The sequence below is a fragment of the Peromyscus californicus genome, unplaced genomic scaffold (assembly GCF_007827085.1).
Source record: "Peromyscus californicus insignis strain IS unplaced genomic scaffold, ASM782708v3 Scaffold_6__1_contigs__length_162567912, whole genome shotgun sequence".
Lineage (NCBI taxonomy): Eukaryota > Metazoa > Chordata > Mammalia > Rodentia > Cricetidae > Peromyscus > Peromyscus californicus.
This window is the reverse complement of record NW_026294584.1, coordinates 97,907,997-97,931,572: the sequence shown is the minus strand read 5'-3', so window position 1 is coordinate 97,931,572 and position 23,576 is coordinate 97,907,997. Positions and strand designations below refer to the sequence as shown.

The 23,576-nt window shown below is 46.3% G+C and overlaps 1 protein-coding gene across 1 annotated transcript in view; it reads right to left on the bottom strand.

Moving 5' to 3' along the window:
- Positions 1–771: 771 nt before the first annotated feature.
- The window catches only part of M1ap (meiosis 1 associated protein), a 73,891-nt gene continuing 51,086 nt past the window's right edge, over positions 772–23,576 (bottom strand). Inside the window, exons 7-9 of the mRNA XM_052720678.1 lie at positions 4,510–4,716; positions 2,378–2,518; positions 772–1,132 (exon numbers count right to left, since the gene is read on the bottom strand). Coding sequence (XP_052576638.1) covers positions 974–1,132; positions 2,378–2,518; positions 4,510–4,716 — 507 coding nt within the window. The 3' untranslated portion in view covers positions 772–973. The remainder of the gene's footprint in view (positions 1,133–2,377; positions 2,519–4,509; positions 4,717–23,576) is intronic.

Sequence of the window (23,576 nt, the reverse complement as noted above, 5' to 3'; positions counted from 1 at the left end):
GTGAATAGACACAGTGGCAGCATGTGCTGGAGGCGGATGTGGACAGATCAAGAGAAGAACCAGAAACATGTTGGGGACCAGGGAAGGAGGAAAGGGCCCCAGGGAGGGAAGTCTACCTGTGGTGGCTCAGAGCCTGGGTGGCCGTGGGCTCACCTGGGTGCCCCCGGGCTCCCCTGGGCTGGTCTCTAGCTCTGTGACCCTGGGTCAGGTATCTGCTGTCCACAGTCCTTAATTTCCTCCACTGTCCTTCCACCAAGGGTGAGAATTTGGCTCGGCTTCCATGGGTTGCTCGCACTGAAGTGGATACATTGCCCAAGCACTTAGTGTCATCTAAGGCATAGGAAGGTATTTCAAAATGGCAGCTATTTTTTCTGTAGTTCAAGGGAGCGGACAGGAAGGGAGGCAGTGTGGGGAGAGGAGATGAGGTGTGGAGTAAGCTTCTTTCACAGTGCCCACGTCCTTCTGCTGGGCAGCACAACAGCACCCCGCCCCTTCCACATACGCACACGCTTGCTCACAGGGGTCTGGAGCTGAAGGGAACTGCTGTGGGTGGTTTGGGAGGGGGACTCTTCTGGACCAGGGTTCAGGTTCTAATGTCTTGGTTTTTCTGGAGCTGTGAAAACCTCATCGTAATTCTTGAGTTGCAGTTTCCCAAGGGTGACCTGACCTCGTCCACCTTCTTACACAGAGCTGCAGGAAGAAATTCTGGCCTAGGAATGCTCCGAACAATGGTAGAGGCTTACTGGGCATTTAATTATTTGTGTCAACACTATCAAATGATCCAAATGAGAAAGAAAATCCCTGCTGGACAAAAGACAGGCCTGGGTGTGTTGCTTTCAGTCCTGGGTTGGGCAATGGCAGCACTGGGGACCGAGGTGGGAGAGCCTGAGCTCACAGGCTCGGGTTGAGAGCAGGCAGATCTGCCCTCAGGCAGCCATCCTGTGTGGAATGGCTGTGTCCTGGTGCTGGAGACTTATGTCTGAGAAAGATACTCTTCCTCTGAATCAGAGGGCAGGAAGGTTCCTGAGGAAGCTTTGCTGGCTGCTGACGTCTTGGGAGCTCTAGCTGGGGCTGGAGCCACTGGCAAGGGGACCACTGTGGCTCGAACTCTGCTGGTCTGCAACTGTCCAGCCTGCAAAGAACAACCAGAGTCTTCTGTGAAGACCAGACAGTTCCCAAGTTCCTGCCACTGTTTCCTGCGGGACTCTGGTCCTAATTCCTTCCCAGATCTCACTCCTGGAGTGACTGACACCCTGAAGGCCCAGGGTGGTGACTGGAGTCCCCTGGGCTGCAACCTCTGCAGCATCTTCTTCTCCTTGCCCAGTGTCCCTTCTCTGTCAGCCTGCCTACCAAGCCCTCACGGTGGGCTCTGCGCCTATGCATCTGGTCATTGCTTCTTCCGGAGTTTAGAAACATCCTTCAGCAATTTTAGCTGAGACAAAAATGGGGGTTTTTCCAAATGCTCAGTTACAGAGAAACCAGGAAAGTCCTCTGAGCAAAAGGAAACCTTAATACCATAGACCATGGACCTCCTAGAAACACTTCAGTTTCCCTTCTGATCTCTCCTGCTCTTCTTTTCAGGTCTCACTGTAGCCTAGGATGGCCTCAAATGTCCAGCAATCCTCCTGCCTCAGCTTCCTGAGCGCTGGGATTGCTGGGATTACGGGTGTGAGCCACCATGCTTGGCTTCTGGTTTCGAGCCTTTTCTCCGGAGCCCCATTCTGAGGAGTCCAGGTCTGGCTCCTCACCTGTCCTCTGTGACGCTCCCCTTGCTGGTACCGTGAAGAGTAAGTGAGCTCTTGTTAGAAAGCCTGGCCGCGCCTGGAGCTCTAGAAGCCTTCCTTTCCCTTCCCTTAGGCAGTTCTAGTCCCGCCTCCCTGTCAGCCCTCTTTTCTTTCCAAAGAGAGGGCAGTGGTTGGAGTTCCAGTGTGGCCTGTTTGCTTAACAAGACGGCGGCCAGCAGATAACATCACAGTTAGAATACCTAAACCACAGGTGTGATGGCATGAGCCATATCACCTCCCCCCACCCTCCCTCCCCACCCCCGGGAGGCTGAGGCAGGCCCATGGCGAGCTCAAGACCAGTCTGGGCTGTCCTGCTACATCGTGAGCCCAGTCTCCGGGAAAACAAAACAGACCCCAGACCAACCGACACCGCCCCGTGTCCCCTCCCCCTCCCTCAGCTACTGCCTGCGATTGCCTCAGCAGGTTCTCTCTCCTTCTTCAGCTTGGTTTTCCCCTCCACCCGTGGGGGTGTGGAGTGGGCCACTCTCTTTGTTCTGGTGCTCTTGCGGGGTGGCGATGGAGGGCTGCCTTGGACTCGGGCACAAAGGGGGATGGGGACAAAGGGAAGGACGGGACGGACGAGGGAGAGGTACCTTTCTAAGGCCCCGGCTCTCCCAGCTTGTGCAGAGGCGCCCCTGAGGCTTGGCATAGGTGCTGCTCAGATGTGCGTACAGGTGGCTCTCCACTTGCAGGGGGTTGTAGGTGGGCCCCAGCTCCAGGCTGTCTAGTGTGCTCTGAGGAGGAGGAGGAGGAGGAGGAGGAGGAGGAGGAGGAGAAGAGACGCTTAATTCAGGAACTCAAGGTCATAGAACACGAGAGGCCCCGTAGAGACCTGAGCATGTGAGAGGCTGGGGGATGGGGAGGACCCCAGACCGCGGCTGAGGCTGAGATAGGTGAGTCCCGCTGGTGTTCCGCCCGCCCACGAGAGTGTGCTGATGTCGGGCGAAGTAGATGGAACGCCTGGTGGTTAGAGACTCTGAAGCCCCTAGTACTAGCCCCAGGAAGTGTCACTGGGTTCTGAGAAAAACCAGAACTCCCCGAGAGGTACAAGGGGTCCAGTGTGGAGGCCGAGGGTGGGTGTGTCTTCAGGTTACAGGCAGGGTTGAGATGCTCCAGTCCTCAATACGAGTACAGGGAGTTCCCAGCCTGAGGTGAGTGGGGCGGAGAAGGAGGCCATTGGAGCACAGCATTCCTGAGTAGCTAGGTTTTCCGGCCACAACATCCTGTGCCAGGAACCACTGGCCCTGAAGGGAGACCTGCCGAGGGAGCCATGGCACTCCAGCCCACCTCTTTGCGTTCCCATGGCTGCCAAGCAGCAAGCACAATCCCAGACTCTGTCCTTTCTGCTCCTCAGCCGGCCGTTCCCACTCTCCCAGTCCAGAGCCCCCTCTCCACCCCAACCCGGGAGGAAAGGCAGGATCTAGAGAGGAGGAGGGGTGGGAGAGCACAGGGGAGGAGGTGGAGAGAAGGGGAGAGGGGGTGCCGAAGAAGGCTGCCTCCTGGCCTGCTGGCTGCTTTGCATTTGAATTTCAGACTTCTTTTACTCCTCGTCCCCAGCAGAGGCCCGGAGCACAAGCATGCATATACACACTACAGGAATGCAGTGTCACACAGAGGACGCAGGGGGAGCCACAGACACGCTGCCATCTGTCTAGAGGCTCGGCACACACACACTAGAGCACCGTGACGAACACTTGAAGACATGAGAATCCACCCACGTCTTCCCATCATGTCTTGGTTCGATGGCTCCCACCGGGCTTTGATCCCTTCCTTCCTGTTGTCCCCCTCTCCTCCTGAAGCCTCACAGCCTCCTCTCCAAGGCCCAGTGCAGATGAGAGCAGGCTCACGAGGGCTGGCGTTTGCAAAGGGCGCTCCAGACCAAGCTAAACAGATCAGATTGAGCACCTGGACCTGGACTTCCTGTCTGGACTTCCTCTCCTGCCTGCTGTCAGCTTTCCCTTCTGGGATACTGACCCCTTTTCCTTCGCAGCTAGCTACTTGTTGGCACTCATTTACATCAGATTTCAGGGGTATATATGTGTGTGTGCATGCGTAGGTTTGTACATGTGCCCACGTTTGTGGGATCTTCTCTTAAGACAGATGGCACTAATTCCCAATTATTTGCCTATGTCGAGGCCCATTTCTCAACTATCTCTTCACAAACCTTATTTCCCTCAAACCAGGTTCTCAATTAATTTTCATAATCGGACCATTGACTTCCTCCCACTTCATTTTCTATCCTGGCTTTTATCTCTGATGGCCGTAACAAACCCCATCTGCTCCCCATCTGTTCCCTTATGGCCCACTTTTTTCTCCCTCACCCCTTTCTCAAGCTCCCTTCTATTTGTCCCGTGGTGTGTGGTTTAAACGGGATTGACTACCACAGGCTCATAGGTTTGCGTGCTCAGTCCCCAGTTGGTGACTACTTTGGAAGGATTAGGAGGTGTGGTCGTGCTGGAGGAAGTGTGTGGCTGGGAGTGGACTTCGAGGTTTCAGAAGCCCACATCAGGCCCCGTGTCTCTCTGCCTGAGGATCAGGATGTAGCTCTCAGCCACTGCTCCAGCACCATGTGTCCTGCCAGGGTTTTCACCATGTTGGTAATGGACTAAGCCTCTGACACTGTAAGCAAGCCCCCAATTAAATGCCTTCCCTTGTAAGAGTTGCCTTGGTCACGGCGGCGTCTCTTCACAGCGAGAGGACACTAGGACACAAAGGCTGCACCTGCCTCTATCATCTTTAGGCTGTCTTCAGGTGGGTCCTCAGAGAGCAGGGGGAAGAAGCCAGGCAGCATCAGGTCCCTCGTGGCCACCAACTTCACCAGCAGTGTGAGAGACTGAGATGGTGTGATCACGTAGAAGCTGCTGGCGGGGACATTCTGGTTGTGTCTGGGGATCTGGGGTTCCCCTCTGGCCAACAGCAGCCAGTCTCTTTTCTGCAACAAGGACACACATCTTCAGTCTTTGGTTGTTTTGAGGACAACCCCAACTGAAGATTCTGAGTTCTCTTTGGGGTGTCAAGGAGGAAGGACACATTTCACTTTGGCCCTTAGAAGGGAGGAGCTCCTGATAGTACAATTACTGTTCTTCCTGCCTGGTTTACAGAGAATACACAAAAAGGCTTGTGTGTGTGTGTGTGTGTGTGTGTTTTTACACAATTACAGAAAATACACAAAAAGGTTTTGGTGAAGACATATACTAAGAACTGTTCTTTAACTTGAAGTGGGTACGTTCCAGATAGACAATTAAATACTAAGTGTGGAGTCTGAAAAATGACAATCTTGTGTATGTTGTATGTATGTGATTTATTTATGTGTGTGTGTGTGTGCAGGCATGTATGTGCCATGGTGTGTGTATGTCAGAGGACAAGTTTTGGAACTTGGTTCTTGTGGCAGGGTTTTTGTTTCTGGTTGTTTCTGGTGTCTATTCTAGGCTAGTTGATCCACATGCTTCTGGGAAGTTCTCCTGTCTCCACCCCTATCTTGCCATAGGAGTGTTGAGATTAAAGATGCATGCCACCAGGCCCCAGAGAGATGGCTCAGCAGTTCCAGGACCCACATGGTGGCTCACAACCATCTGTAATTCCAGTTCCAGGGGATCTATTGCCTCCTCCTTCTGGCCTTCATGGGCACCAGGTACCCAAGTAGTGTATGGATGTACATGCAGGCAAAACATCCATACACATAAAGTAAAAACGATTAGAGTGCTTGGATTGAACTTGAGTGGTTAGGGTTGAATGACTAGTGGTTTTACTCAATGAACCATCTCTTCTATCCCAGATTTTTTTTTTTTTTTACCAGCTGGGTGTGGGGGGATTTACCTTTAATCCCTGTACTCAGGAGATGGGGGCTGAAGGATCACAACTTCAAGGCCAGCCTGGCTTATATATGAGAACTTGTCTCAAGAAAACAAAAACAAACAAACAAAATTCTTTCTAAAATTATAATTCTTCCTAAATACATTTTTTGTACTAGAAATTGAATGTGATAACATTAAATCACCTCCTCTCCTTCTTCCCCCACCTAAGAAAAGCTTTTGCTGTGTAGCCCAGGTTATCTAAGAACTCACTATTGTAGCCCAGGCTTGCTAGGCTGCTTCAACTTCCTGTGCTGGGATGAGCCACCATGCCTGGCTCTAAGAATTAAAACTGTGTGTGTGTGTGTGTGTGTGTGTGTGTGTGTGTGTGTGTGTAGAAGACAACCTCAGGTGTCATTTTTCAGGTGCCTGTTTTCTTAAACAGGGTTTCTCTTTGGCCCGGAACTCACCAAGTAGGCTAGGCTGGCTATCTGGTAAGCCCCAGGGATCCATGTGCCTCTCCACCACTGGGATTATAAGCTTGTCCCACCATGTAGATTTTTTTTTTTTTTTAATGTGGGTTGCTCTAGGGATCAAACTCAGGTCTGACTGAGTCATTTTCCCAGCCTCCCCTCCCTTTTATTTTGTTATTATTATTATTATTATTATTATTTTTGTGTGTGTGTCACTAGAAACTAAACTTAGGGCCTCACACATGCTAGGCAAACACTCTACCACTGAGCTATTTTCTCACCCCCAATTCTTAAAGTTAGTCTTGAAATGGAGGTGTGTAGAGGATGGTTTGGAGCATTGGGTCTTGTTCTGAGAACAAGAGTTTGGTGATGCTGCACTGGCTGCAGTTAGGATGGGACGGATGACTGTGGGGATGCCCCTGCAATACCCAGTGAAGGGTTAAGAAGATGCTGAAGCAGCCTGCAGACCAAGAAGAGAAAGAGGAAGTGTGTAGGGAAAGCTTTAGTACAACAGGACAGTGGGTGGGGACAGGACCCTGAGATCAACTCAGCCAGTCCACAGGACAAACAAGGGCTGGACCCTGGGGGCAGTGGTGAGTGTCACATGCCATGGAGACAGCAGAGGATAGAATGAAGACAAACATTTACAAATGAATCTGCAGGCACACCCTTTTTGATGAGATGAAAACAAGGCAACTTTCTATGGTCCTTTTCCAAGGAAAACCACAGATCTCCAATAAACATGGAGTCAGAATGGTTATAGTCATTGGTAAGTTATGTCCTTTTGCTGGCAGAGACCATTAATCACATCTGGCACAAATGTAACAATTTCCCAGTTACACAAGATGGGGAACAACAAACTCATACTAGTTCTATCATTCCAACATAAGAATAATTTGAAAGACAATGGGAAAAGGACCATCAGTACTTTATGGAAGACAATGGAAAAGGGACCATCAGTACTTTGTGGAAGACAATGGGAAAGGGACCATCAGTACTTTATGGAAGACAATGGAAAGGGACCATCAGTACTTTATGGAAGACAATGGAAAGGGACCATCAGCACTTTGTGGAAGACAATGGAAAGGGACCATCAGTACTTTATGGAAGACAATGGGAAAGGGACCATCAGTACTTTGTGGAAGACAATGGGAAAGGGACCATCAGTACTTTGTGGAAGACAATGGAAAAGTGACACAGGGAGGCATCTACCACCTGCTGGTGGCTTTGGAGAGAGGAGGGAAATCTCTGTCATCTTAACTCAGTGCCATCAAACCATGTGGCACAGAACACCATGGGGTCTGGTGGTCTCTGGCAAGGGGAGGGAACCCACTCATTCTCCCAAGAAGAAAAGCTGTGACTGCTCTTGTGGTTGACAGTTATGGGCTGATAATTTTGGAAGTATGGTGCCTCTTCAATAAAATCTTGGATAAAGATAGATGAGAAGTATGATACTTCCTCAATAAAAGAATGGGTGGAGATAGGTGATATAACTATAACTATAATAATAATCTCAAACAGTGGAATGCTTACCCAGCCACAGACACTGTGTGAAGAGCATTGTGGAGAACCTTAGAAGTTCATATGTGGGCTACAAAGACTGCTCAGTGTTTAAGAGCACTGACTGCTCTTCCAAAGGACCCAGATTCAATTCCCAGCACTCACATGGCAGCTCACAACTGTCTGTAACTCCAGATCCAGAAGATCCAACACCCTCACACATGCATACATGTAGGCAAAACACCAATGCATACACAAAAAATAAAAAATAAAAAAAAGTTCATATGGTGCTATTACTTTGCTTGTATCTAGAATTTTGTCATCCCCCCCCACCAGAACAGATTCAAAATGTGATGCAAAGTCTACCTGAGGCTTACTGAATCCATTAAGCTGGGAGTAAACAATGTTAAAATTATGGTGTATGTGTGTGTCAGAGTATTTGCCTACCATGGGGACACGGCCTTGCTAAGTCTTAGGGAAGACTAGGTAATTGCTTAGCTTTCATTGGCCAAAGTAACTTCTGATTATGGCTCAGGATTTCAACTATCATTGTTTTCAATCTTCTATATGTACCAGTTCAAGCACTTGTTTGTAAGTTTGTTAAAATGTATTGAGTAGGGAGCTGCAAAGATGGCCCCTTGGTTAGGAGCACTTGCAGAATCGAATACTTAGGTTTAACTCCTGGCACCCTCATGGATGCTCACAGTCATCTGTAACTCCACTTTCAGGGGACCTGACACCCTCTTCTGATCTCCACGGGCACTAGATATCAAGAGGTGCACACACACACACATGCAGGCAAAACACTTATGCATATAAAGATTTTTTTATTTAATACTTATCATGCTCCAAGCACTAGGTGTGCAGAAACTCACTAGATATACTCTGTGTCCTCTTGGCATTTAAAATAGAGTAAGGGGGAAGCTCATAAAGGATGTTTGTCTAGGACGTCACGTGACCCACTCTTCTGACTGGTCTATATTTAGGAACGATTGTCCCGTGTCCCAGAAAACTTCTCAGTCCTAAACAAACTGATATGTCAACCACCTGCCCAAGACTTGACTAAGCGTGAGAGATCTTGCCACTGAGGCAACGAGCTAGGGGCCCTGGTGTGTGATGTTTCTTGGATCTCATCCTTAAGAAGAGTCATACATGTTACACTATGGGCTTGCTAAGAATCTCTGAGTGTTGCACACAGAACACTTTCGGACACTGGACTTTGAGTCGATTGACTCTGAGACAACAGCTAAGTCTCTGTTATTTAGCTGGTATGTAGAAAGGACAGCAGTCTCAAAACTCTCTGCCAACGTTGGGACTGTCAGAGGACCGAGAAGATTTGTTTTTTGTCCCCTCCCTCTCCTTAGATTTTTCTGTAGCTGAAAGAATTTTATAGAATGTTTTAAAACTTATGGGCGTGACACATAAAGAGATTGTCAGAAAGCTCTGGGAGAGAAATAATAAGTCTGTATTAGAGGACAATGTTAATCTATCTTCAGTTCCCAGGAGCATCTAGAGAGAGTGAGGAGGAAGGAAGTTGAACTTGAAGGCTCCTGTTTAGAACTGCAGATTTCTAGCATCTCCCTCTGGGTAGTGGCTTATGGCACTAGAGACTGGAGGTCCAGGCCCCAAGTCTGAGAATGTTAGCTAAGTTATAGTTTGACCTGTTAGGACAAGCAATTGTACTTATGATGGGTGTGGCTAACTGCCACAGCAAGTATCTGAGGCTGAGAAAAAGTACTGGGAACATCTCAAAACCAGCAGCCTTTGGAGTCCTCAAGGGGAACAGTGCCAATGACCATATATAACTGCGAATATACTTTGGCTAATACACTTTGGCTGGTTCTAAGGAAAAGAGCATGATTTAGATGCTAACCTTACCAGAAGGAAGATACTATGCTATGGATGTAGAATAGCTCCTATAGGCTCATGTATTTGCTGCAGTCCCCTGTTGGTGGAGCTGTTTGGGAGGGAACCTTTAGGAGGTAGGGGCTAGCCCAAGGAAGTGGATCTGCAGAGGCTTACAGTCTGGCCTGGATTCCTATTCTGGTCCACCAAGATGTGATCAAGTAGCCTTGTGCCTCTGCCACTGTGAGCCTTCCTTGCTGAGCCCCTTCCCTACCATGGTGTCTCTCCTCACTGTGAGACGAAATAAATCTCTCTTCCTTCAAGTTGTTCCTCGTTAGGTATCTGCTCCCATCAATGAGAAAGGTAGCTAATGTACAGTATGTGAAAGATGCCTTTGTTTAATGTGTAATTGGAGATCCTGCCATAGAATGTGGCTTAGACTTTACAAAGCAGGTTCCTTCTCCTCAGAGCAGATGTGGAAAGGGGCAGGTCATATGGCAGGCCATACTCCAAGTTCAGCCTGAGTAAGATCATCCTCCCCCATCTTATTTACAATTGTATGTATGGTTTTCTTCTAGTTACAGCTTAATGACTCCTTATGGATAGCAAAGGGAAGGAAGAGGATATGGCTACTGACCTCTGGTTGACAGAAATCACAGAGGCACTAATACAAACCCTGCAAGGAGTCAGGTGAGTATTTGTTAGAGCAGGGAGAAACTTGAATCTCATAGGCCAGCACTGCCTTGGGCTGGCATCAATGTGATGGCCATTGAACAAATGCAGTGTGCAATTAATGAAACATGGCTAGTTGTGCAGTGAGGTGTTTCAGAGGCAGGCAAGGGAGCAGGGAGGAACAAAACACCCATTTAGCTTTGCTTGTGGAGAGGGAGGCATCTCCTTGGTCTAATGCATCCAGGAAAAGAGACGACAAGCTAAGCATGTGTTGGGCCTTTGGAAACTGGAAGGAAACAAGGAAGAAATTAGGTTTGCTTAGCATTTGCTTTTTTCTCTCACCCTAGAAAGGACGGAACCAGGAGGAGAGAAGAAGCTGTTGCAGCATCCAATACCTGTACCATGGTTTGGATCTGAAATCCAATAGACTAGTTGTAGAAATCTTGGTCCTCAGTAGGTGGAACCACATGGGAGAAGCTAGAAACTTTAAGAGGTTGGGCTTAGCTGCAGGAAACTTAGGGGAGTGTCCTTGGAAGTTAGTTCTTGTCTTGATCTCCCTTCCTGGAACTCTCTCTGCTTCCTGTCTAGCACAGACTGAGTAGTCTCTGCTGCATGGTCTTTTTTATCATGGGCCCAGAATCAAATGAACCAAGGACTATGTTCTGAACATTTGAAATTGGGATCCCAAATAAGTGCTCCCTCTCTTGATTATATCAGGTATTTTTCCATAGTGATAAAAATCTGACTAATAAAACCATTCTGCTCTCACACTGGCTCCCGTAAACATGGTAAAAGAGCCCCAACCCTCTAAAACAGATTACCCAGTCCTCACAAGTCAACATTCTTCAGGATAGACAAGAACACATTTAAAAAGACTAACATCATCCAAAATGTTTTCTCCAACCACAGTAGAATGAAACCAGAAATGGATAACGAAAGCAACTTGGGAATTCATGAATATGTAAAAATAAAACAATATATTTCTACATGTGCATAATTGAGGGAATCACAGGAGAAATTAGAAAACAATTAACAGTGAATGGAACTGAAAACGTAACAGCAAAGTCTGTGACAAACTGCTAAGGCAGGGTTTACAGTGAGGGGGAGAAAAAGGGCCGCCAATCTCTCCCAGCTGTGAACCCTGTGGACTCCAACAACGACTGCTCTGGCAAGACATGCCCAGCGGTGTAACAGCGGCACAGATGTCATGAAAGTCACAAACAACTCTCTGACTGGATTTCAGGCCCACTTCACAAGCTGAAACTCATACCTGCTATCATTACTCGGGCCAAGAATCTGTGGCTAGACAGAACATGGGCCCTAAGGGAGAACCTGCTTCTGTTCCTCTGCTGAGTGGACACAGCAGTAAACCAACTCCTGGTGACTTATCCCAATACCCACAGAATAGAGTGTATCTCAGCCCTCATCAGAGAAACTTCTTTCTTTGCAGTAGATAGTGGCTAACTCAGAGACCCACAACTGGTCAAGGTGCAGAGGAGAAGAGACTGTGGATATTTGAATCACACTCTTCCACTCAAGGCTCGGGGATCGTGGTGGAGGAGAGGGCCAGAAAGACTACGAGAGCCATAGGTAGAGAGCCATGGTGGCTCATGGGAGGCTGATGTTGGAGAGTCACCATAGTTGAAAACCAGCCTGGGGTAGGTAGTGAGTTCCAGGCAAACCAGGACGACAGTGTAGGACTCTGTTTCCAAACAAATAAACAAGCAAGCAAACACCTCTTCCCTTACAAAACTCCCTCAAAATTCTAACTCACAGTGGTAAAAAGTGGTAAAAAAAAAACCACTGTGGTTTGAATAAGAATGGCCCCCATAAGCTCATATACTTGAATGCTCGGTCACAGGGAATGGCACTACTTGAGAAGGATTAGGAGGCATGGCTTTGTTGGAGAGGTATGGCCTTATTGGCCTCCACATCACTGGAGGTGGGCTTTGAGGTTTCAAAAGCCCAAGCTAGGGCCAGTGGCTCATTCTCTCTTCCTGTGCCTATGGATCCAGACATAGAACTCTCAGCTGCTTCTCCAGCACCGTGTCTGCCTTCATGCTGCCGTGCTCCCTGCCATGACAATGAACTAAACTTCTGAAACTGTAAGCAAACCCTCATTAAATGCTTTCTTTTATGAGTTGCTGTGGTCATAGTGTCTCTTCACAGCAATAAAAACCCTAACTAAGACACACACTTTGCTGCCAAGAGCAGAAACAAAGATATCTGGTTTATCCCTTGTCTATAATACTGTACTGGAGGAGATATGCTGAAGACCCATGTTAGCCTTTGGCCTTCATACTTGTTCCCCTCCCAACCTCCAGATTCTAGCCTCTACTCTCACTCTTTTTTTTTTTTTTTTAAGGCTCTTGACCTGCCGTCACCCCATTCCCAGCTTGGAATCTTGGTCTTGACTCTTCACCTCTACAGCCAAGGACTTTCCGTCTCCCCACCCATTCACAGCCCAGCCAACCCGCAGCCTGTGTGCTCAGACTCCCGCTGGACACATCCTGGCTGGAATTCTGTCACTTCTGTGGCCAATTAGGGCAGACAGGGACTGGAAACTCAGGAATGTGTCTCTAGAGACGCTGACATTTGAAGTAGGAAACTGGAAGACTTAGCTGGTGTTTTCATTTCTTTTTCTCGTTCATACAGACCTGACTTTGTCAGAGAAACGAGGATGTGGAAAGTGAGTCATTAGCTGCATAACTGGGACTACACAGTAGGCTTCGGTAATTGAAAAACATTTTCCTGGCAATGGATGGATTCATCTCATAAAGACTGGGAAAGATTCATTTTATTTCCTTATGTATTTATCCCCTACCACATTTCATGAAATTGTTGTGTAAACTTAGAAAAAAAAATGTAACAGCACATAAAGACCAAATAACGAGTTAAGGAGATTGGTTAGAGGAGAGAGCTAAGACCAGGGCAGGATCAGAGACACTGTCAGAAATGCTAGCGATCCCTAAGGTTCTCCTTGACAAACAGTAAGGCAGCCTTACTTGGATGGATGTTACCAAGTAACAAATACGCTTCAGAGACCACCTGCCATCAACATGACAACCAACTCCACACGGCTGCAGAGTGGTTTAAAATTCAGGCCTTGGAACCAGCTTTCTGGGTTCTGTCCTGACTCTACCATTTCTCCACATCTCAGTTTCCTCATCTGCAAGACAGAGATAGTTCTTGTTGAAGGGACACTAACCCACTCGAGCGTGTGGCTCTGGCAGGCCTAGCCCTTCTCCCCCGTCCCCTCTGCCTTGCTAAAAACCATTAGATCACATTCCCAAAGCTAGCCACCAAGTCTATTCCCTTCTTTGGCCACTTCTCCTCCTCAGGTTGACTACCAAGGCCCAGCTATCAAAGTATTGAAGTCCAGCAATCAGAAGCCCCCTTTGGCTCACCTAATTAACATGCCCAATTAAAACGAAACACCTCATCCTAATTTGGGGTTCCCCCTGGTACCTTTGTAAACACCATTTTCCTATGGGCTCCATTTGTTTGCCCTCTATGCAGAGGCAGAACTTCGTCCCACTAGGGACAAATATCCCTGCCCCTCTCCCTTGTTCCCTTCCCCCTTCTCCTTCATCCTTTATCTCCTGTCTTTGTCTCTTATTCCCTGCTCTCTGTCCCTCTGGGACAAATAAATCTCCTTTGTGTGGAGAACTTGGCCTTGGGGGTCCTGAGAGGATCCTTCTCCTTTCAGTTATTTTATAGGATGGTTATGGTAATAAAACAAACTAATAGTTGTAAAGTACTTGGAACTGTGTTAGGCATAAAGTCAGCATAAAAAAGTATTACATTTCTAAAATTAGTTAGGCATACTAGGGCATATGTTTAATCCCAGAATTCAAGAGGAAGAGGCAGGTGGATCTCTGTGAATCCAAGGTCAGCTTGGTCTAGATAGTGAATTCCAGGTCAGCCAGAGTTATGTAGTGAGACCTCTCATTTTTTTTCCCTAAAATTAAGATGTATTTAATTATTAGTTGCTTTGTATTTTGTTAAATTAAAAATAATTGGGTAATGTTTAGATATAGGTCTGTAAAAGCATCAAAGGATGCTGGAAGGACAGGACTCTTATGATCTAGATTAATCCAAGACTGAAATTTATGAGATCAGTGGATGTCATGTAGTGATTGTCTATGAGAGTAAAAGCTTCCATCTTGGAGGGAAGCTCCCTAAGATACAGGATGTCAGAAAGGAGGTGAGACAACAGGATATTTGGTGAAATACTCCACCCTTCAGGGATGTTCATTAAGCTCAGGAAGTAAATAACTCAAAACCTTCAGGAAGTCCCTGAAACTGACCAGACTTACTAGGCCCCTTTCCCTCAAACACACACACACACACACACACACACACACACACACACACACACACACACACACACGGACTGTTGAGAGACATCCTCGGACAAGATTGCTTAGAAGAACTGCTTACAGGAGGCTGAGAACAAGCAAGCTGCCTGGAAGAAGCAGAGACCAGTCTAGTTGCCTGGAGGAGGCACAGACCAACTCAGTTACCTGGAAAGAACACTCTAGGTTCCCAGATTTTGTGAGCTGTCACCATGCTGGGGTGGGACTTTGGTAATGCAGCTGCCTTTGAGTCATTTCTGCTTCTGTAAATAATTCCTTGCCATTCTCTTGTAATTTCAATAAAACTCATTGGTTCACCACATTGGACTTTGGTGGGATCTGTACTTTGGTCTGTTATCAATCTCCTGTCTAGGAGGAGTGGATGCTTGTTCATGTCTCCCCAGAAATAGTGTCACACAGCACTGCAGAATTCTTAGCTTTCAGAAAGACAGGGTAAAGCTTTTTTGATGAAAGTAAGATACTTAAATAAAACAAATAATCTTTGAGGAAGACAGAAATGGAGTGATTTTCAGTTAAAAAAAATAAGGGAATGGAAATTACACATCTAACTGCAGCTGACTAAGGCTTAGAGCATGTGCAAAACGCAGCTGGAAAAGTTACACACTGTTTGCAGCCAGGGAGCCTGATGGGCTGGTACTAATGGCAAGGATTTGATTATTGCAGCGTGTATTTTGTCCAGAAGAGCTGTTCCAGATGAAGAGGTGGAGGAGAGGAAGCAGTGGACAAACTGACCTATACCTTCACTTGTGGGGAAGCCCACGAACCCGAAAATGAAAACATGGAGTCAACTCTCTAGCTGGGGACAAATTAGAAAATGTGCTGTGCATGTAGTCAGACGGCCAAGGGGGAGTACGTGAGCATGTGATAAGAGCTACTTCTGCATTCAGAGGGCAGTGCAGGCTGTTTCTCCTTCCTAGAACAGTCAGAAAAGCTAGATCATGTACAGAGAGAGACCATTTGTAGTGAGGTATTGTCATGGATTTGAACACATAGGAGAGAAGGGGCAGCGTGAACAGAGGAGGACCAAAGGTGGAGAAATCTAACGCTCTTCATGCATTTGCCTGTAATATATCGGATGTGAAGAGAATAATGGGCAAGAAAGCTGGACCTTGAATACTAGACGAAGAAACACGGATTTTATGGCATAATGATAGTCTCTTGAGAGGGAAGAATCTAGACAGAGGAGGGAATTATGAAGGCTTCATTTACCCTGAGGGCATACGTTGAATTTGAGTTGGAGGGGATGGTGGCAGTGGAACTCAGAATCTAGGATTCCCCCTGCTAGGAGACATTTGCAAGGAAACAGAGCACCTAGCAGCTCTTTTGGTGGAGACCTGGTGGTAGGATAGGGTGGGACTCAAGTCAGTCTTCCACTCAGAACATTTGTGACATGCTAGAGTTATATGGGTCCGGAGGCAGAAACACTTGAGAAAAGCTGAGAGGCTTTCAGTGGACTTGGGTGGCAGTGGTTAGAGTTGAGATCTTTTAGGGTGGGGGGAAATACGCAGTACGCCAGGCTTGCAGTTGGAAGCTCTGGAGGAAAGACTGAGCTTTAGCAGTATGGCTGCCCAGCCATGACTCAGCCCAGTACCTGCGTGTCTATCTGCCTGGTCCAGGGAAGGGTGAGCCCTCTCTACCAACTGCAGCCTCTACAGTACATTTATACACAGGTGTGGCTTTCATTAAATACTGCTGGATACCAAAAAAAAAAAAAAAAAAAAAAAAAAAAGGCAAGCCAAGACCACGTTTGAAAACCAAAAGACAAAACAAATAATGAAACAAATCCACCTGACTTAGGATTAGTCAGAAAGAATCTTAAATGCCTAAACTTATATTTATTTGTGTGTGTGTACAGATTGCGAGTGCAGATTCTCCCCACCGTGGAGGTCCCAGGGATCAAACTCAGGTCGTCAGGCTTGAACTGACTTCTACAAGCTGTTCTATAGTCTCCACATTTGTGGGCACTCTCTCTCTGTCTCTCTCTCACAGACACATACATATGCAAACAAACAAACACATGTAATGAGAGTTAAAAAAAAATCATGAAGAGCTGGGCATGGTGGTATAAGCCTTTAATACTAGCTCTCAGGAGGCAGAAGCAGGCATATCTCTGTGAGTTTGAGGCCAGTCTGGTCTATATAGTAAGTTCCAGGACAGCCATAACTATGTAGAGAGACACTGTATCAAAAAAACCAAAACCGCCGGGCGGTGGTGGCGCACGCCTTTAATTCCAGCACTTGGGAGGCAGAGGCAGGCGGATCTCTGTGAGTTCGAGGCCATCCTGGTCTCCAAAGCGAGTTCCAGGAAAGGCGCAAAGCTACACAGAGAAACCCTGTCTCGAAAAAACCAAAAAAAAAAAAAAAAAAAAAAAACCAAAACCAAACCAAACCAAAACAAAACAAAAAAACCAAAACCAAAAAAAAGAAAGAAAGAAAACAGGAAGAAACAAGTGGAAATTATAAAAGTACTAACCAATAACTGAGCAAACCATGTGCCGGGTGCTTTACACACACAGCTCTGCCTAGTCAAAATATGCAAGGCACATCTTATAGTTTCTGTTAGGTGTGACAGAGACCACAGAGTTACCAGCATGGCTCCAATGTGCCTCTTCTTCCTTTCTCTTTCCCTGCTGTGCCGCTCATGGGAGAAGCTAGCCCTAGACTTGAGTATTGTACACAGGAGCCGGCAGTGAGGCCAGTTACATCAGAGAATCAACTTAGAATATGTGGCTGAGTGGGGGGAAGATGACAGGAGCAGGGCCCCGAGGATGTGGTGAGAGTCTGCGTGTATGTGCACGCTTGTGTGTAAAGGGCATAGGGTCAACTCCAGGTTACAGATAATTAAGTGGAGGAGGAAGATCGGAGAAACACCATTGTGTTTACAAGATGGATCTTCTTTGGTGTTCTTTGAAAACACAAGTTAATTAATTAAAAATTACTTTGGGGTCCATGGATAATGTTTTTTAATATGTCATCTGTGCAGAGACTAAACCGCACGGGGCCACTGTGCTTGTTAGGGTCATGAATGCATAAATACAGTAGCATGGTTAGAGATGTGAGTTTTTGCTTAAGTTCACAGTCAGGGAACAATACAGGAACAGGACTTCAAGTTCAGGATTTTCTTGCGCAATAGGGATATTTCACCAGAATATTTTAGAAAACCACCCTGAGCCACTCCAAAGTAGCAGCAGTAGGGGCAGGGGGTGGCTTGGTAATTAACGAGCGCCTGCTATGCAGCCAGAGGACTGGAGTTTGGATCCCAGCACTCATGTAACAAGCCAGGTACTCCTGCAAGGATCCATGACCCAAGCTCTGAGCGAGACAGAGTCAGGAGGACTCTGGGGCCTACTGCATTCCTGCCTAGTCTGGAATTCACAAACTCCAGCTTCAGGCAGAGATCCTGCCTCAGATGAAAAGGCAGAGAGAGACAGGGGACATCTGATGCCCTTTTTATAAGCCCCCATCCCACCCCACCCCCCACATACATAAATCTTTAAAAAGAAATAGAGGTAACAAAGGGGGAATTTCTGCTCTGAGCCAAAATTGGACTAAAGCTGAGGACTTGGTTGGGGAAGTGGGGAAGTGGTAGAAATACCAGGAAAAGGCAAGTGTGTCATTCTGGATTTTAGGGTAAGTCACATTTACATCTAAATCTTGAAGTCAAATCATAGGACATACACTTAAAAGACACTACTTGAGATATGCTTTTCTCTAAAAAGGAATAGAATACGTAAAATCTAATAAAAAGGAAACTGGAAAGGGCTCACTAAGAAAGCACCGTTTGAACTGAGTCTTTCAGATTAGGGCAGGATTTGAACACATGGAGAGGAGAGAAGGGGCAGCGTGAACAGAGGAGGACCAAAGGTGGAGAAATCTGACGCTCTTCATGCATTTGCCTGTAATATATAGGATGTGAAGAGAATAATGGGAGAGAAAGCTGGACCTTGAACACTAGACAAAGAAACACGGATTTTATGGTATAAATAGTAGTAAGATTGTGTGCATACGTGTGTGTGTGTGTGTGTGTGTGTGTGTGTGTGTGTGTGTGTGTGTGTGTGGTGCTGGGGATCAAATCTAGGGCATCATGCACACCAGGCAAGTTCTCTTTCACTGAGCTACACCAGCAGCTGAAGACATGAAATATTTTGAGGCTGAAGATGGCAGACTCAATGCCATACTTCAAGGTTAGTTTATGGGCATTGCTATAAACCACACAGAGCAGGGGAAACAAGGAGAGAATCCAGACTAGTGGAGAAATGGCTGCAGTATTAAAGGCACAAGTCAAACAGGTCGTGAATAGCACGGTGAGGATACAGGGGAGAGAAGGTGCTGGGAGATGAGGACAAGCAAGGTTCATTAAACCAGTGGGTGTAGGCACATGAGAAAATGTGACGGTCAGAGGACTGCTTCAAGAAGGTAATACGAGGGCTGGAGAGATGGCTCAGTGGTTAAGAGCACTGACTGTTCTTCCAGAGGTCCTGAGTTCAATTCCCAGCAACCACATGGTGGCTCTCAACCATCTGTAATGAGAATATGTATATGTAATAAATAGCTAAATCTTTAAAAAAAAAAAAAAGAAGGTAATACGAGGGCTGGAGAGACGGCTCAGTGGTTAAGAGCACTGACTGCTCTTCAGAGGTTCTGAGTTCAATTCCCAGCACCCACATTGCAGCTCACAACTGTCTATAACTCCAGGATCCAACACCCTCACCCAGACACACATGCAGGCAAAACACCAATGCACATACAAATAAAAATAAACCAAAAAAGAAGGTAATATGGGGCTGGGCATGGTCGTGCATGCTTTTCATCCCAGCATTTTGCGGGCAGAGGTAGATAGATCTCCGTATTCAAAGACAGCTTGAGTTACATAGTAAGTTCCAAGTCAGCCAGGATTATACAGGGAGACCCTGTCTAAAAAGAAAAGTAAAACTAAAGACAGAAAAGAAAAGGTAATTTAGTGTCAATGTACAGGTAGAAAGAAGCTTGGGAGGTTGGGTAGGGGAAGTTAGGAGTTTATAAAAAAATTTTGTGAGAAAAGCACTGGGAACAGGAAACAAGGACATCTCCAGTTTAGGAGTGGAAAACTGATGTGGCCTGGGGGACTCGAGTGTAAAGGACACTGTAGCTGAAAGCGGCTGAGGTTTCAAGCCTGGGTGACCTAGACAGTGGTGGGGCTGCTCGTAACAGAAAGACAGATGTCAGAAGCAGAAGCTGGCTGCAGGGGAAACATCAGTGTGGGGAGGAGAGAGCACAGAGTTGCCCTGGGAACCGAGGGGTCACCAGATCTGAAGAGAACAAAGTGTAAAAGAAGAAAAGAAAAAAAGTCAAAGTATAAATCTAAAGATGGAGGTAAAGTTTTGTAAACACAGGGATGGGGAGCTGGATCAGCAGTTAAGAGCCCTTGGCGCTCTTCCAGAGGACCCAAGTTCGGTTCCAGCACCCATGCCAGACAGGTCACAATGCCTGCAACTCTAGCTCTGGCCTCTGTGGGCACCCATACACAAGTGGCATGCACTCACATGGATATACACACATACATGTTAATAAAAATAAAAATCTGAAACACAAAAGTTTGGGCAACTTGTGAAAAGAAGGTTAGGGAGGTTCAACCTAAGTAATAAGTCTTGTCACATAGTTAAGTATAAAACTATGTCTTGTTGAATGAACGACTTGAAACGTGTGAAAAACCCTTCCCTCTATCACACTGCCATTGAGGATTTATGCCACTCAGAGAAGGTGTCATTCAAAAGCATGGATGAAGAGCCTTTCGAAAACTAATTCAACCCCTCTACCCACTAGGAGACTAGTATTTGATACTAATACAATTAGGAACAAACAGGGCCGAGAAAACTGTAGCACGAGATCCCTGTGACCCACATGGGGAAGGGAGAGAACCGACCCCTGCAAGCTGTCCTCTGTCTCCCATGGGTGTTATGGCATGTAAACCTCCTGCTTCCTAAATAAGTGAATAAATGCAAAAGATGAACAAGGAGCAATTATGAATGCCCGGATACTAAGTGGATTCTAGCCCAGCGAAATGCAGGAGTCTGCAGCGGGAGTGCAGGCGACTTAGAGAGGAAAAGGCTTACCTTACAGCTGACAGTCTAGCATCAGAGGAAGCCAGGTCAGGAACACAAGGCAGGAGCTCTGAGGCAGAAACTGAAGCAGAGAGCATGGAGGATGCTCTCTACAGCTTGCTCAGCCTACATTTTTATACAGTCCAGGATCACCTGCCCAGGGGAAGCACTACCTTGTAATGGACTGGGCCCTCCTACATCAACCATTAATCAAGAAAATGCCCTACAGACTTGCCTACCAACCAATGTCATGGAAGCATCTCAGTTGAGGTTCTCTCTTCCCAGATAACTTTAGCTTGTATCAAGTTGACAAGAAGCCAGCTAGGGCACCCATTCATCTATTTAGGACACTAAATTGTTTCTAATTTTCTTCCTCTGGAAATAACACTGAGGTGAACATCTTGTATGTGTGTATCTTTGCTTCTTTTTCTTGGGCTATAATCCTGGCTAAAGTGTTGATGTAAATTTTCAGGAAAATGTGTTAAAATGCCAATGTGTAAAATATGTACTATAGTGCTGCATACCTTCAATCCCAGTATTCAGCAGGCAGAGGCATCTCAGTGAGTTCGAGACCAGCCTGGTCTACATAGTGAGTTCCAGAATAGCCAGGGTTACATAATAGAGGGAACTTGTCTCAAAATACAAATACAAAACAAACAACAAAAAATCCTGTGCTATAAGCACTGAACAAGGTATGATGGTACCTGTGTATAACACTATACTCGGAAGGCATAAAGGTCATCCTCAGCTACATAGCAACTTTAAGGTCGACCTGGGCTATATGAGACCTTGTCTTTAAAAGGCCTGACTCAGGCCTGTAATTCTATCTATTTCAGGGAGGCTGAGACAGAGAGGTCTTGAATTCAAGGCTTGCTTGGGCTGTAGATTAAGTTAAATTCCCTGGGTAACTTAAATGAGATTTGTCTCAGAACAAAAAAAATAAAAGGAAGTCCGGGGATACAGAACAGAAGTTGTTTGCCTAGCATGTGCGAGATCCTGGGTTCAATCTCCAATACGTCACAAAGAAAAGAAGATTGAAGGCACTTGGGGGAAATGCCTGCTGATTGATGGGTCATCTCAGAGATTTGGAGGAAGTGGGTGGAGTACACAGTAAACCGAGCTGCTGGGCACTCAGAACTGATTGATCTGTTGTCTGTGCTCTGCAAAGACAGGAGGTGGACGTTCTTCAGACCAGAAACAGGAACTCAGTGGGTGGGCCCCAAAGGGGAGTATGAACTTTGAAACAGGAAAAGAAGTCTACCTCTGATAGTGGAAGACACAGTGCTGTGCTGCCCTTCAGTCCAAGGCCATCATGAGGACCTGTCACTCATGCCCACCTAGGCCAAGCCTTTGCTTTTTAAAAGATGTATTTCATTTTTCATTATATGTGTGTGGGTCTGTGCATTTGAGTGCAGCTACCTGTGCAGAACAGAGGTGTTGGATCTCCCTAGAGCCTGAGTTACAGGTGGTTGTGAGCAGCCCAAGGTGGGTGCTGGGAACTGAACTCAGGTCCTGTGGAAGAACAGCATGTACTCTTAAACTCTGTGCCATCTCTCCAGCTCCAGGTCAAGTATTTATTCAGTATCTTGTCTTGGATTCTCTTTTTACTTATTTTATTTTGGTTTAAGTGTTGCATTACTTTTCTTTTTTCTTTTTTTAGGTTTTTAAGATAGTGTCTCACGCCGGGCGGTGGTGGCGCACGCCTTTAATCCCAGCACTCGGGAGGCAGAGCCAGGCGGATCTCTGTGAGTTCGAGGCCAGCCTGGGCTACCAAGTGAGTTCCAGGAAAGGCGCAAAGCTACACAGAGAAACCCTGTCTCGAAAAACCAAAAAAAAAAAAAAAAAAGATAGTGTCTCACTTTGTAGTTCTGACTGGCCTAGAACTTGCAATGTAGACCAGGCTAGTCTTGAACTCACAGAGAGTCACCTGCCTCTGTTTCCCAAGTGCTGGAATTAAAGGTGAACATTACCACATCTGGTTTCTTTTTTCTTTTTTTAATTTATGTGTATGGATGTGGGCCTGAATGTATGTATGTGTGTAGGCCTGAATGTATGTATGTGTGTATGTGCACCATGTGTGTGTTAGTAGAGACCAGAAGGCATCAGATTCCCTGGAACTGGAATCACAGGAAGTTATAAGCCTTCTGATGTGGGTACTGAGAATTGAACCTGTGCCCTCTGCAAGAGCAGTAAGCTCTCTTAGCTGCAAAGTTATCTCTCTAGCCCCTCATTAGTTTTCTTTTTCTTTAAAAAATTGTGTAAAAATTATTTATTGTGTATGTGTGTATAATTTGTGTGTGTGTGTGTGTGTGTGTGTGTGCCACAGAACATGTGCAGAGTTAGAGGACGACTGTGTGGAGTTGGTTCTCTCCCGCCTTTGCCCACTGAGCCATCTGGGCCAGGCCACATTAGTTTTCTGTCCTTTTTTTTAAAATTTGCTTTTGTTCCAAGGACTGACATCAAGTCAGATGCAAGCAGTTGCTGGACATTGCATTTACCTCACTCCCACATCCTACCCCACCCTGAGTTCAAATTGATTATATATGCCTAGAAATATTTCTGTGTTGTATTTCTTTAACCTTGACTTCCGATACTCTAGTCTAAGCCACATATATATTTCTGTCTCTTTCATTACAGGCTAAGTTTCCTGAGGACACCAATGTATCCATTATGCCGCCACTGAAAGTGTATCTGGGACTTAACACAGTGTCTGGCATGGATCGGGACCACAGACTTCTTCAAATGACCTGTGATAAGGAGTACAGTGTTAGAAAGGCTGTGGAACTTCAAAAACATTTACCATTATTAGTGTGTGTGTGTACAGTGTGTGTGTACAGTGTGTGTGTGTGTACAGGTGTGCCACAGAGGACAGTTTCCTGAGTCCATTCCCATTCTCCACTGTGGATCCCAGGGATTGAACTCAGATTCATCAGGCTTATGTGGGAAGGACGTTTACCCGCTAAGCTGTTTTTCGAGTCCAGAAAGGAAGTAGGTTTGAAAGCATCGTTACTTCTGTTTAAAGCTTATAAAATAAGGGGTTCTGACTGATTTCA